Consider the following 15,420-nt stretch of genomic DNA (forward strand, 5'->3'; position numbering starts at 1 on the left):
TAAATCTGTAAATATACTAGGATATAATACTGTAAATATATGCGATGGGGTTTAGGGGTGTATGATTGAGTAATCCTACATTAAAAGACACAGTCCTCTGATAGCAAAACACAACACACAGAAACATGGACAAAGGACTTCATGACCCAGGATGGAGAGATGCATGGAAATACGAAACTGAAGTGTAGATGAAGACAAAGTGAGCGGCAGCACTACATCAGCCATGATCTCTGGTCAGCACTGGTCCTTTGACCTCGTTGGGTACAGAATCTAACCAGAGACCCAAACCATGGGTGTGGCGTTTTCTGCTGTGGCCACATGGTGGCGCTAATGAGATATAATCTCATGCTTTTAACTTGCTGCTAGCTGCTTTTAGCCACCAGGAGGTGTTCAGTGGTGTTAAGAGCAAGCAGGTGGAACAATGGAAGGAGGATGAAATTGTAATGAGGTCCTGCGGGCAACTGGGCGGTTCATGTGCAGGTTTATATAACCTGCTCTGGGTGTGACATTAGAATGCAGTTTGGGACTATGGTCAGTGGTTGGGCCCAGCATGAAATCAATGAGACACATGGAAGAGATTTAAATAGACAAAGTGTAAAGGACAAGAGACAAGGTCCTTAACGCATGTTCACATATAAACACACACACACACACACACACACACACACACACACACACACACACACACACACACACACACACACACACACACACACACACACACGCACACACACGTATACACGCTTACACACAGATGCATACAAAACAGTGCACGCAGCCTCTCATCCAGGCACACTTACTTCCAGTAGGGATCAAATCCCTGTCAGGGATGAAGAGTTTATACCCATAATGCTTCTCCAGGACGTCGGGGAGGATCTGGAGAGCGAAGCGTTCCTCCTCCCTGCTCTCCTGACTCCACTGCTCTGGCTCCACCTTACTGTAGGACACGTACGCATCGTAGTCCTTGTTCTCTGCACAAAGTGCACAAACACATTATGAATATAATCATAATATAATTATGAAACCCACATTACTCCATCAATCAACGATCAAACTATCCAAATGAATAATCCTTCAAAATAGTTCCAAAACTGACATCTAAGACCATCCCAAAATGAATACATGTCAGATTTAGCTCAAAGTCCTTACAGTCCTTATCAGGTTATCTCATAGAAAAGATATTAATGAAAATCAAAATATTACATAATGGCTGCATATGCATATACAATTTAATTCTATACAATATGGTTGAAAATCAGTCAATACATTATAATTGATAAAGCTGTCCAGAGCAGAGTCCAAGCAGACCTCCGTCCTGGTTAAACTGCACATATACCCAGACAGACCTCCGTCCTGGTTAAACTGCAGGGAGAGGCACTGTTGTGCAGGGCAGTAATCAAAATGCTTCCCCAGCTCCACTTAACCCGCTGTTCACCACAACAAAGAAGGTCCAGCAGGTGAGCAGATCTTAGAGAACAACGTAATGCCCTTCAAGACAGACCACAACAGGCCATCGATCACTGGGCCTCTAACCGGGCTGCCCACTTCCTGCCTGTTGCCTGAGCGGAGCAACAGAGAGCTGGGGGTGGGGGGTGGTGGGGGGTGTATTGACAACAGCCTCCATGTCCCAGGTGGATCAAACAGACAGGATTCATCTGTAATAGGCCAGTTTTTGTAGCTCAGGACAATTAGCCTTGCTAGGCTACGCTATGCTATGCTAAACTATGCTGTGCTAAGTTATGCTAGGCTATCCTATGCTAGGCAGCGCTTTGTGTACTTTTTTAAATGAAGAACAAATCAACACCCCCATTCTAGATCTGCTGCTCCATTAATTCACTCTGATATTTTGATCCCAGTGGATTTTGATCAGGTCAAACATTATTGAAGCTTAACTTTCATTATCAATTTCAGGTAGGCCTACTGCTGACTAACCCAAGTCTGCCATTTCATTCCAAAGAAGTCTCAAATGAGGTGTTGGGATATTACTGAAGTTCAGAGAAGACCTCTGCGTGTGTATTTCAGCTGTTTACCAATACCAGCCCGAGACCCTCTATGCACATCGAACCAGCATGTCAGTAATAATACACCTCTATTGTGCTTTGTAATATTATAACTCAGTGAAGAGCACAGAGCTGATCGTGAGAAGCAACAGCTGATGGTGAACATTCTGGAATGTGCTCGTGAGACCATGTGCTGATATATCTTCGGATGCTGACATGGCCGTGAGTAAATACACATATGCACCTCCAGAATACGGAGGCATACGGAATGGCAGAGGAAGTGTGCTTCGAATTTTATACACGGAGATTGTCAGGCAGAGATCATATAAGACTAGGGATATGGCTATTGATGGAGCACACATTACAAACCATCTCCTCTATCCCTCCTAGTGCCCCCTCCTGTACTTCCATCCTAAGCGCTCTCTCTCTCTCTCTCTCTCTCTCTCTGGATCTCTTCCTCTTCTGCCTAATCTCTTTCTATCATTCTTCTCCCCACTTCTACATTCTAGCCCTTCTTTATTCTGTCCATTTGAACTCCATCTCTCCCTGCCTCCTCCCTCTCTCCTCACAAGTTTTATCTCAGAGTGAGAGAGAAAGAGAGGAGGATCATAATAGATTACAGTGTAAGTGTACTCCATCACTCCATCTCTCCTGGCCTCCTCCCTCTCCCCTCACAAGTCTTTTCCCAGAGAGAGAGAGAGAGAGAGAGAGAGAGAGAGAGAGAGAGAGAGAGAGAGAGAGAGAGAGGATGATAATGGATTACAGTGTAAGTGTACTCTATCACTCTTAAAGTAGACACGAAACACTAGATGTACCTATCATAATTTACAAGATGGATCCCCATCTCTTAAAACTCCTCACAAATTTAACACTGTCCATGAATCTGGATTAAAATAATAGGCAATTATAAGATTTGATTTTTTAAACAGGTGTACTGCCATCTTGTCTCAGCATATTATGTGACATCATGAGGCTGGCTGTCCTACATTAGCTAACATTAGCTAACAAAAGATTTCCAGTCATATATACTTCATAATCTAGCATCAGAGAAGTGTGGTAGATATTTCACTGTTACTAGGCAGAGCTTGCATTGTCGATATATGGGCACATACAGCCTAGAGAACGTAGGCTACGCACGTGTAGCTACACATACACGCAAGTGTAGCTATAAAGATGAAACCAACAAATAAATAAATGAACAGAACAGCTCCACTGCAGAACATCTCAGGTCCTGGGGAGGAGCTCTGATCCACACCACACCTGCAGCGTACACTGAACCTCCCACCCTAGTTGCACACACACACACACACACACACACACACACACACACACACACACACACACACACACACACACACACACACACACACACACACACACAGGGCTTTCGCGGAACACTAACCAAGCTCCACATGCTATTTGTATCAAGTCTGACTAATGCCCCTGGTGGAGGCTATTTTAATGATCTCTGGCTTGATCCAGCTATAGATTCACCTTGACTTAGTCTGGCTGTGGCGTTACTGAATTGTTTCAATGTGGACTATGCTGAAGCAAAAAGTTATGAACACAGACAGTCTAGACCAGCGGTGTCAAACTCGTTTTCACCACGGGCCACATCAGCATAGTCGTTGCCCACAGAGGGCCATGTAACTACTCCTTAATGTTAAATAACTCTGAATGTATTACTTATTCAAGTTACAAATATTACAGATATATTTGCATAGATGTAAAACAATTTTTTGCTTGTTGCTCTATTAACCTTTTGATAGGTTATGAAACCCACATTACTCCATCAATCAACGATCAAACTATCCAAGTCAATAAAGAAAAATAACATCAAAGACATCACATTTACTCTGTTCAAAACTTAAAATATCAAATAACTGTGAAAATAGCAATTGTGCTTCAAAATCGCTCCCTCTGAAAAAGACTTTGAAGCGCAGGCAATTTGTTGTTTTTCTTGATGCCTAATTTTGGCATACTTAGCTCCGTGTTTGGTCTCAAAACGCCGACGTAGATTGTACTTTTTGACAACCGCCACTGCTTCATAACACAAAAGACACACCGGTTTTTCTCCTTGAAGCACAAACGTGTATTCGCTTTCCCATATTTCTTTATGGAAAATCTTCCATCTGCATTGGTTGCACACCTGTGGTCTAGAGTGTCCAAAGTGTCCCTTTTCAACAGCTGTCCAACTGTGATTTCAACTGTGTCCTTCTATGTGTCAGTGTGTCTGTGTCAACGTGTCTGTCCTTCTGTGTATGTGTCTGGCATTCTGTGTCTGTCATTCTGTGTCTATGTGTCTGTCCTTCTGTGTCTGTAGTTCTGTGTCTATGTGTCTGTCCTTCTGTGTCTGTCTATCTTTCTGTGTCTATGTGTCTGTCCTTCTGTGTCTATGTGTCTGTCCTTCTATGTGTCTGTCCTTTCATGTGTCTGTCCTTGTACGTGCCTGTGTCTGTCCTTCTATGTTTCTATGTCTGTCCTTCTATGTGTCTGTCCTTTCATGTGTCTGTCCTTTCATATGTCTGTGTCTGTCCTTCTATGTGTCTGGCTGTCCTTCTACATGTATGTCCTTCTACGTCTCTATCCATCTATTTGTCCTTCTGTGTGTCTGTCCTCCTACATGTCAATGTACCTGTCCTTCTGTGTTTGTGTGTCTGTCCTTCTGTGTTTGTGTGTCTGTCCTTCTGTGTTTGTGTATCTGTCCTTCTGTGTTTGTGTGTCTGTCCTTCTGTGTTTGTGTGTCTGTCCTTCTGTGTTTGTGTATCTGTCCTTCTGTGTTTGTGTGTCTGTCCATCTGTGTTTGTGTGTCTGTCCATCTGTGTTTGTGTATCTGTCCTTCTGTATTTGTGTGTCTGTCCATCTGTGTTTGTGTATCTGTCCTTCTGTATTTGTGTGTCTGTCCTTCTGTGTTTGTGTATCTGTCCTTCTGTGTTTGTGTGTCTGTCCATCTGTGTTTGTGTATCTGTCCTTCTGTGTTTGTGTGTCTGTCCTTCTGTGTTTGTGTATCTGTCCTTCTGTGTTTGTGTGTCTGTCCTTCTGTGTTTGTGTATCTGTCCTTCTGTGTTTGTGTGTCTGTCCATCTGTGTTTGTGTATCTGTCCTTCTGTGTTTGTGTCTCTGTCCTTCTGTGTTTGTGTATCTGTCCTTCTGTGTTTGTGTGTCTGTCCATCTGTGTTTGTGTATCTGTCCTTCTGTGTTTGTGTGTCTGTCCTTCTGTGTTTGTGTATCTGTCCTTCTGTATTTGTGTGTCTGTCCTTCTGTGTCTATGTGTCTGTTCTTCTGTGTCTATTTGTTTGTTCTTCTGTGTCTATTTGTCTATTCTTCTGTGTCTGTCCTTGTATGTGTCTAAGTGTCTGTCCATGCTTCTATTCTTCTAAACATATTTGTTTGTTTTTTGGGTAGAATGCACCTTATGGAAATGTAGTTCCTATCCCTGACACAAACACTATAGAGTTACTACAGGGGTGCTATTCTATATGTGCTGCTATGGAAGAGGGGTGCACACCGATGACAATGTATGTCTTTAAAAACACACAATGCAAATTACTTGTAAACCCGCAAATAATATACATGAAAAACTACCGGGTGTTCCTTTAGAGATATGAAAAAAATGTTTTGTTGTTGTACCTTTTGATTAGTAGTACTAGAGTTATAAAAAGTCATATATGATATCGATGCAGCTTTGTAAAAAAAAACAAAGAGAGTAGCAGCTATTGTCGCAAGCCATTAGATAATGGATAATCTTTGAGTGACAGTTTGGCCAGCCAGTGGCTAAATCCCGTGAGGTCTGTGGGGGCGGGAAGGCGAGAGGTCGGGAGAGGAATAATCACCTGTGTGTTTCTGGGACATGCACCTCCGCAGGGATCAGTGGGCGAGGCCAACAGCCTTATTGAAACTGATCCCCTTAAACTGAGAGCAAATTGGAAATCTGATGCCTCTCCCTTGAGCTTAGTGGAGTGGCACCATTAAAGGAGACATTTTCTGTTTGGCATTAAGCTCAAGGTACTGTTATCTCCCCACTCCCCGCCCTGTCACCTACTGGAGTCCGGCCCATAACCTGGGACCCCATACCACCCCCTGCAATAATGACTTTCATAGAAACGTCCAAAATATTATGCATTAAGGCAAGACTAAAGAAGCCAGAAAAATAACTTCTGGCTCAGGTATCCCTTAAGATTTCTCGTCTTTGTTTCAGTTGTTAGTGACAATTACCAACCGACTTCAAAACGGCTCGCACTCCAGAACTGTTTTAATGACGCGGCACGCTTTCACATCCAAACGTAATCGCACAAAGCTAAACACTTGATTTGTTTACTCGGCGGGGAGAACGTTTCTTTGTTCGCGTTGGATTCTTTGAAAAGGTTCCGATAAATTCCAAAGCCCCAAAGAGAACACGCGAAACCTTTTACGACACATGAAATACTTCGCTCATGTATTCCTGACCTACAATGCATGAGCCATTCAATTTGTTTAATGGAATGTCAAGGTGAGGTAGCTGCTCCACTCAGCATCAATCATCAGATAAACCGCCACCTTCTTCCCAGCTGGCTTGGGGCAGAAGAAGGAGCCCAGGGGGGCTAAACTGCATCTATTTATTACCCTCTACAGGTCACGCACCGAAAAACGGCTTAAAAGACAGAGTGTAAATGACAAGGCAAGACGTGGAAATTATTGCTATTGTTGCATTTCTGGCTCAGGACCCCAGTTCATTAGGTGTCCATCTCTATGGCAACGCACTAGCTCGCCACCACCGCCTGTTCTGTTGCGCTCCCTTGCGTCTGGGTTTACCTTTTATGTCCTTGTCTGCTGGGCTCTGGGGTGTTAAAGAGATGCGATACACCAACGTGCTGGAGACCATCACTCTCTGAAGGGGGGGGGGGGGGGGGGGGGGGGGGTGTGTGCCAGCTCACTGGCCAGAGCACACGTTTAACCACGCTAAAGTGTCTCCGTCACGGTGCTATACCCCTAACACGCTCTCCATTGCATCATTACTTCATTGCATCATTACTTTATTACATCACTTTCGCCTAAGCCGAGTGCCGTGTTCGTCTTTGTTAAAGGGAACGCATCAGTGTGTCGAACACTTATCCAAAGCTGCTGGGGACCAGTTTCCACGGCCCACTGCTGGTGAAGTATCTTTAATCTCATCTTTAAGCCCATATTAAACAGAAGAAATATAAGGCCTTCGATGCTAAACTTGCTCGCGTGCGATAAGGTGTGGCGGGCCTATTAAACTCAACGTATGCCTATGGGAGCCTGAGGTCCCTGAGATTACCCAAGCATGGGCGAGAGGACAGGTGCCCTCACTAGCCTGGTCAAATGAGCGTACTGCTAAAGCATGCCGAGGTAAAGGGTCGCTACGCTCTTACCGCCATCCAGCTCCTCGCTGCCGAAGTGCGTCCGGTAGAAGAGCATGAGCTCGATTTTGTAGCACTTGTACAGGGTGACCAGAGAGATCAGCAACAACAGGATGGCACCCAAACCCCCAGCCAGCTCCACCGTATACATCAGCTCTGCTGGGAGAGAGAGGAAGGGAAAGGGGGGAAGAGAGAGTGGAAGAGAGGGAAAGATTTATTTTACTGACGTTTTACACCGATATACAGAACAGACAATCGAGCCGACCTACATTTACTGTGCAAAATTAGCATTTGACCAAGAAAGATCACACGAGCACACTTCCCCTGGCCGCAGCGTGTTAGATAATGCACGCCCCCCTTGATGCAAAGTCACAGTCAACCCGCAGGATCAAATGATTAGTGTTCGGGGAGCCCGCTTCACGGGTGATCGAAATCTTCCCCGACTCTGGTTATCCATCAGGCTGGTTACCGTGACGACGGCCCGTAAAAGCTGAGCAAGGGAATGTTCCGGAGCGGGGGCCTTCGGGGCGGCTGCACCGTGCGACCCGCGGGGAGGAGAACGGGACGGGCGCGAGGGCAGGAGAGGAGGATTTAGGCCATTCTGCCAATTAGACCTGGTAAAGGCCCGTTTGGACTGGGAGGGGTTCCGCCCGGACAGCTTGGCTGAAAACAATAAACTTCCACACCGCAAATCCTCCGAAGCACTTAAGGGAAATCGAATTGGCTCTCACTCGTCCCTGCAGCTGCAGTTTCATTATAGAGCTCCTGCTAGAATGCTCAAAGCAGCCAGACAGACGACAGGAGGTGTGTGTGTGTGTGTGTGTGTGTGTGTGTGTGTTTGGGATGTGTGTCCAGACACTGTCAAGCTCTGCTGACCTGTGTGTCCATGGGCCATTGTTTGACTAATGTCAGACTAGGATACTCTGGAATGCGTTTGTCTCAAGCCATCACACAAGTGCATCTGAACCCACTCCAGCCCACAGCAGAACACACACACACACACACACACACACACACACACACACACACACACACACACACACACACACACACACACGTGCACACACACCCACACTCTTCCTCCCTCCCTCTCTCTCTCTCTCTCCCTATCCCTCCCTCCCTCTCTCTCTCTCTCTCCCTCTGTGTCAAGTCAGGATGGATTTACTGGCATGTCTTTATGTAGTACAATGTTGCCAATCAATGGAAAATAAATATAGTTTCAGAAAATAAATATAGTTTATCAAATTCAAAAGGTGTGAGAATAGATTAGTTAATCAAATTTACAGCAAAAATAACAAAAGCAACAAAACTAATAATGTTATAGCTGGTGTAAAAATCCTGTCTTAATGTGGCCCAAACACATTGCACACAGAAACAGCAACAAGAAAGACTGAAGGCTGACAGAGAAAATGCTGGAGGTTATTACAGAGCGTGCGCGCACACACACACACACACACACACACACACACACACACACACACACACACACACACACACACACACACACACACACACACACACACACACACGAGGATGTGTCAAACTACACAAAACTGCCTTGGCTAAATAATACATAACACACAACTTCAAAAGTCCACAATACAACGTTAAATGTTTGTTTACAATCTGCAGGGAGGCACACAGCATGCTGGGATCATCATCATCATCATCATCATCATCGTCATCATCACGAGAAGAATGAGAACGAACAATATTAATAATACTAATGAATGGTAACAAGTCAACGGGGTTTTAACAGCATATAGCGACACAACGTTCACATACCAATGCTGTGGTCATCAGTGGCTGGTCTGTGTTAATAGTTGCTTACAAGGTTAGTAATTCTCAGAACCAACTGATTAAGAAACAGACTTTTCTGTGTTCAGTTGTTGAGTCTGTGGTGCCTTTAAATGCAGTGACTGTCAGAAACTGGGCTTTTTATAGGGCATTCCTTAAGAGACCGGTTTTAAAATGTGTTGTATCTCTCAGACTGGTGTTTAAATGCAGTGCTTCTAGGAGAGTGGTCTTTAAATGCACTTAGAAATGTTGTTTTGTTTGTTTATTGACAGTGTTAATAGGCCTAATTCCAAACTGCAAGCACTGTGGATGTTTTCCTTTGGGTCTTTAAAATCAGTCTGCAATATTCTGCACGCAGGACTCCCACTGGTTGTTTGTCCCGTCTAAAGTAGCGGTGACGCCTGCGTGGACCCGATACATCACTTCCATGTTACGCTATCAAAGTCGTTCATGCCGAAATGAAATGGGTATATCGGTGTTGGCAAACAGCCTCTTCCCTGTGCGTAAGTGTGCTGTGAGCATTTTCCTTCAGTGTGATGGTCGTGTACTCTGTGGCCATGCTGCTAGTGAACTGTGGTCTGTGTTGCTGGCATCTGGCTGCTTTTGGAAGATCATGATGTCGGTCCGTTTGATGTTCAGGGCCCAGTTCTGGCGGCAGGTCTCCTGCTGATCCACTAGCTGCTGGAAACCCTGTGTGGTAGTTGACAGCAGCACCTGGCCACGAGCACAAAGCCAGAATGTAACCTCCCTGTCTTGAAGAATGAATGTCAAAATTCTTGTGTTTGAAATGCTGCTAAATATATTTTCTAATTGCTGCACACGCGAATGCCTCTGACATGGTGAGTCTCACGTGTCGCCTCTCCAGTAAACTGGGTTTATAAGCTCCTGGCTCTGATGTCAGGAAAACGTCAACCTGGGATGAGGCTGAATCATTTTAGCACTGCCCTCTGGAGCTCAGGTCTGATGTTTAAGCATCTCATCTCTGATGCCGTCAAAGCATCTTTTGATTTATGATCTGAATGTAGGTCTTTCCTGGATATGGACACATCACTACTGCAAATCACTGTGGACAAAAGCAGTGCACATAACCCAGCCAGACACAGTGTGTAGCCCCTGTACACGGACCAGGCACACTGTGATTCAGTCGTGATTCAGCCATGAACGCACTGAAACACGACCGTGATTCAGTCATGATTCAGTCTCGACTGCTCTGAAAGAGACTAAGTGGCCGTGTTAGCTCCAAGAGCCGAACAATGAGAGAACCCCTCCGACGAGTCCCCTCAGCTCCTACGCACGGGCCACAGAGACGCACCAGCGTATGTTTACGGTACCGCCGAGGCCGCTTGTTTTGGAGCGGTTGCTGAGAGGTGCAGGGAGCTTTGACCGCACACATGCCTGCTGCTCTGTGTAGTCAAGTTCGGTTCCTGTCCGTGCGCTGACATCTTCACGCTCCAGCGCAGTTCCCCAGGCTGTTCTCCGTGTGGAGGCTGTTTAGATCCTCCTCGTCATTCTGTGGAGAATCAACTGGAGGAGCACCGACAACATGGACGTTTATGTCCGTCTCTGACGTCTCAGGGTCAGGCTGTCTCTCCTGCACAGGGGCCGGGGGACAGGCTGTGGGGTGCAGTGGGCATATGGGATTTCTTCCTCAGTGTCTCTGTGCTGTCTAGAGTTGCCCTCTTCAGCCTGTCTTCAGCAGAGGATAGGAGTTTCCAGAAGAGACCTGGCTGGTTTCATTGTGCTGGATTAGTACTGGGCCCTCATGGTCAGGTTGGGGTTCTGATTGTGTAGTTTAGTGTAGTATGATAGTCAGGTTGGGGTTCTGATTGTGTAGTGTTTAGTGTAGTATGTTAGTCAGGTTGGAGTTCTGATTGTGTAGAGTTTAGTGTAGTATGATAGTCAGGTTGGGGTTCTGATTGTGTAGTGTTTAGTGTAGTATGATAGTCAGGATGGGGTTCTGATTGTGTAGAGTTTAGTGTAGTATGATAGTCAGGTTGGGGTTCTGATTGTGTAGAGTTTAGTGTAGTATGATAGTCAGGTTGGGGTTCTGATTGTGTAGAGTTTAGTGTAGTATGATAGTCAGGTTGGGGTTCTGATTGTGTAGTGTTTAGTGTAGTATGATAGTCAGGTTGGGGTTCTGATTGTGTAGTGTTTAGTGTAGTATGTTAGTCAGGTTGGAGTTCTGATTGTGTAGAGTTTAGTGTAGTATGTTAGTCAGGTTGGAGTTCTGATTGTGTAGAGTTTAGTGTAGTATGATAGTCAGGATGGGGTTCTGATTGTGTAGAGTTTAGTGTAGTATGATAGTCAGGTTGGGGTTCTGATTGTGTAGAGTTTAGTGTAGTATGATAGTCAGGTTGGGGTTCTGATTGTGTAGTGTTTAGTGTAGTATGATAGTCAGGTTGGGGTTCTGATTGTGTAGTGTTTAGTGTAGTATGATAGTCAGGTTGGGGTTCTGATTGTGTAGTGTTTAGTGTAGTATGATAGTCAGGTTGGGGTTCTGATTGTGTAGAGTTTAGTGTAGTATGATAGTCAGGTTGGGGTTCTGATTGTGTAGAGTTTAGTGTAGTATGATAGTCAGGTTGGGGTTCTGACTGTGTAGGGTTTAGTGTAGTATGTGAGAGTCAGGTTGAGGTTCTGATTGTCTAGGGTTTAGTGCAGTATTTCATAGCTTGGGGATATGAATGTTTAAGATTTCATCTTCATATTATTCATTCCCCTATGCCAGTCTCTTCTTTATAAGTAAACTTGCAGTACTTATATACTGCAGACTTCCCTGCTGAGGAAACGTCAGTGTGAAAGATCAGGCTCTTCTTCATTCTCTTGCCATTTGGATGGATAAAGTCTGCATATAGAATTTCTTTTCTTTGTGGGTTTTTCTGTGTGCCTGAGCACTCTTGTACTTAGCTGGAAACGTCTCCTCCTCCAGTCAGGCTTGGTGTCGGGGTGCTTCCAGTGATAGATGTTGTTTTCTTCTGTTTTAGATTTCCTTGTTAGGTTTTGTTCCAAACTTTATAATTATGGCTATCTAATCTAATATTGGTGTGGTGTTTCAACTGTCTGCTCCACTCTTAAAACTAAATTTAAATTTTTCAAGAGCTCATGCCAGCATTGCCTGCACTCTGACTGCCCCCTCTCTCTCTCTCACTTCATCTCTCTCTCCTTCTCTCAATCCCTGACTTTCTCTCTTCTTCTCCCTTTGTCTATCTCTCCCTCTCTGTCTCTCTCCCTCTCTCCCTCAGTGGGTGATTAAGACAGATTATCTATGGACTGGTAGGGCTGTACCTCACTTATGTGCCAATAGATTTGGACAAAGCCAGTTGTACTCCTGCGATTTATCATTCCTCCTTCTCACTCTCCTTCCATTATTCTCTTTCTTTCTTTCTCCCCATTCCTCCCTCTCTCCTTTCTTTCCTCTCTCCCTGCCATAATATCTCTGTCCTCTCCTCTCTTAAAAGAGAAGCACCTGTTTTGGGTGGATTGCTACCATGTCTCTGTGTCAGAGTTGACACTTGGACGGAGGGTGAAGGACTGTCCACACCTCTCACCTGTGTCCCTCTGGGACGGGAGGCAAGGGGTCTGACTCGAGTCTGGGCTGGTGGGGAGGACGGAAGCAGAGAGAGAGGGAAGATGGATGGGGGTCTCCGTCTCCAGGCGCCGAAACAGCCACAACCTGTTTGGCTCTTCTGACACTGAACATATTGTGTGTGTTTACGCAACAGGAGAGCAGGTGTTTAACGCTCACACACTTGAAGCTCACAGTGAGAAGTCAAACAGTGAGAGGCAAATGCTGTGATAATTTAGTTCATTAGTTTGTTGGTGTTTCTTAAAGACAGCGCATCTCGATTGCTGCTGTGAATACAACTCGAAGGAAACCAAATAATCTCAAAACAACCAGTATCCTTGAGGCATATACCATTGCAACAGTTATGGAAACATTTATCCACAGTAGCCAGGCTTACAAAATATAACCACACACATACACACACCGTCTTTCTGCACTACACAAACCAATAAGAACTAAGAACATATTTATTGTGGTGGACTCAAGGCTACTGCTCAATGGTATTTTGTGTTACACCCGCCCAGAGAGCATAGCCATTAGAGACAGGGTCCCCATTCACACCATTAAAGCCAGGGTTCCCACTCATGCCATTAGAGCCCAGGTCCCCACTCACGCCATTAGAGACAGGGTCCCCTGTCATGCTGTTAAAGACAGGGTCCTCACTCATGGCTTTAGAGACAGGGTCCCCATTCATGCCATTAGTGCCAGGGTTCCCACTCATGCCATTAGAGACAAGGTCTCCACTCACATCATTAGAGACAAGGTCTCCACTCATGCCATTTAAACCAGTGTTCCCACTAACGCATTTAAGCCAAGGTGCCCACTCATGTTATTATAGCCAGGGTTCCCACTCATGCCAATAGAGGCAGGAACCCCACTGACACCATTAGAGGCAGTATCTTGACTCATGCCATTACAGCCTGGGTCTCTTCTCACGACATTAGAGGCAGGGTCCCAACTCACACCATTAGAAGTAGGGTACCCTGTCACACCATTAGAGGCAGGGTCCCAACTCACACCATTAGAGGCAGGGTCCCTCTCACACCATTAGAGGCAGGGTCCCTCTCACACCATTAGAGGCAGGGTCCCCACTCACACCATTAGAGGCAGGGTCCCGACTCAGGCCATTACAGCCTGGGTCTCTTCTCACGACATTAGAGGTAGGGTACCCACTCACATCATTAGAGGTAGGGTACCCTGTCACACCATTAGAGGCAGGGTCCCTCTCACACCATTAGAGGCAGGGTCCCTCTCACACCATTAGAGGCAGGGTACCCCTCACACCATTAGAGGCAGGGTCCCTCTCACACCATTAGAGGCAGGGTCCCAACTCACACCATTAGAGGCAGGGTCCCCACTTACACCATTAGAGGCAGGGTCCCCACTCACACCATTAGAGGCAGGGTCCCCTCTCACACCATTAGAGGCAGGGTAACCTCTCACACCATTAGAGGCAGGGTACCCTCTCACACAATTAGAGGCAGGGCCCCCTCTCACACCATTAGAGGCAGGGTCCCTCTCACACCATTAGAGGCAGGGTCCCAACACACACCATTAGAGGCAGGGTCCCCACTTACACCATTAGAGGCAGGGTACCGACTCACACCATTAGAGGCAGGGTCCCTCTCACACCATTATAATCAGGATTCCCCCTCATGCCTTGCAGTGCTGCTACCAATTTGTCTGCCATATCTGGGGTAGTTCATCCCCCCACCATGTCCCAGGTCGTGCAGGCAGTACATGTGGTCTGACCGCTGGACCAGAGAGTCAGTTCACTAGCCAAGACAGACATTTGACCTTCCTGAGTGATGGTCTTCATCACAGTTCATCCACCTGCCAGTTGATCCAGCACCACTCAACTCTGCCAAGACATTAAAACACCTTCCGTCGCCACTAAAGCAAAGCTCAGACACCAAGCCAGGAATTGCAGCACAAATAAACCTGACCTTGTCATCTTTAGCCAAATCTGAGAGAGAGAGAGAGAGAGAGAGAGAGAGAGAGCAGCAAGATACAGAGAGATCTTAGTAATTTCTTTTTCAAGTCAGTATTCAATATTCTCAAACTCTGTAACCTAAACTTTGGCACTACAAACAAACTGTAAGGAGGAGAAAGAGACAGGTGCGCATGGGGGCGGGGCTAGGACAGGTGTACCTGGAGATGGGGCGGGGCCAGGTGGGTTAGAAGCAAATAGTAGTAGGTGGCATGGAGGCAGGTATAGTTGGGGCAGAGGCAGGTGGGTAATGGGGAAGGTCTGAACGGTTGTGTGGGCGGGTGGAGCTAAGGGGGAGGGTGTGGGTAGGTGGCAATGAGAGGGGGGAGATGAAAGTGATGTGGGAGGAGGTGGAGGTGAAGGTGGAGGTGAAGGTGGAGGTGAAGGTGGAGGTGAGGGTGGAGGTGAGGGTGGAGGTGAAGGTGGAGGTGAAGGTGGAGGTGAAGGTGGAGGTGAGGGTGGGGCTGGCGCAGTGAATGCTTACAGAACAGGCCCCAAAGATTGTTCACCAGCCCAATCACTCAGCCAGCCAAAACACATTGATCAACAGAGGCAGGAGAAAAGAACAGCACAGGAGATTTAGATGTATGTGTGTGTGTGTGTGTGTGTGTGTGTGTGTGTGTGTGTGTGTGTGTGTGTTTGTGTGTCGTATTCTATTATACTAAACCACAAAACAATATATTGCTGAGAGCTGTGGTTTCTGCTGTAGTAC

General features: G+C 46.1%; 1 protein-coding gene across 5 annotated transcripts in view; it reads right to left on the reverse strand.

Moving 5' to 3' along the window:
• The window catches only part of il1rapl1b (interleukin 1 receptor accessory protein-like 1b), a 310,446-nt gene that overhangs the window by 5,533 nt on the left and 289,493 nt on the right, over positions 1 to 15,420 (reverse strand). For 3 of the 5 annotated variants that reach the window (XM_076972313.1, XM_076972093.1, XM_076972158.1), the window contains exons 9-10: positions 7,372 to 7,518; positions 801 to 971 (exon numbers count right to left, since the gene is read on the reverse strand). In XM_076972313.1, the coding sequence (XP_076828428.1) occupies positions 801 to 971; positions 7,372 to 7,518 (318 nt within the window). The remainder of the gene's footprint in view (positions 1 to 800; positions 972 to 7,371; positions 7,519 to 15,420) is intronic. The other 2 variants (XM_076972391.1, XM_076972239.1) reach the window with 1 other exon arrangement.

The sequence above is a fragment of the Brachyhypopomus gauderio genome, chromosome 1 (genome assembly GCF_052324685.1).
Source record: "Brachyhypopomus gauderio isolate BG-103 chromosome 1, BGAUD_0.2, whole genome shotgun sequence".
Taxonomy (NCBI): Eukaryota; Metazoa; Chordata; class Actinopteri; order Gymnotiformes; family Hypopomidae; genus Brachyhypopomus; species Brachyhypopomus gauderio.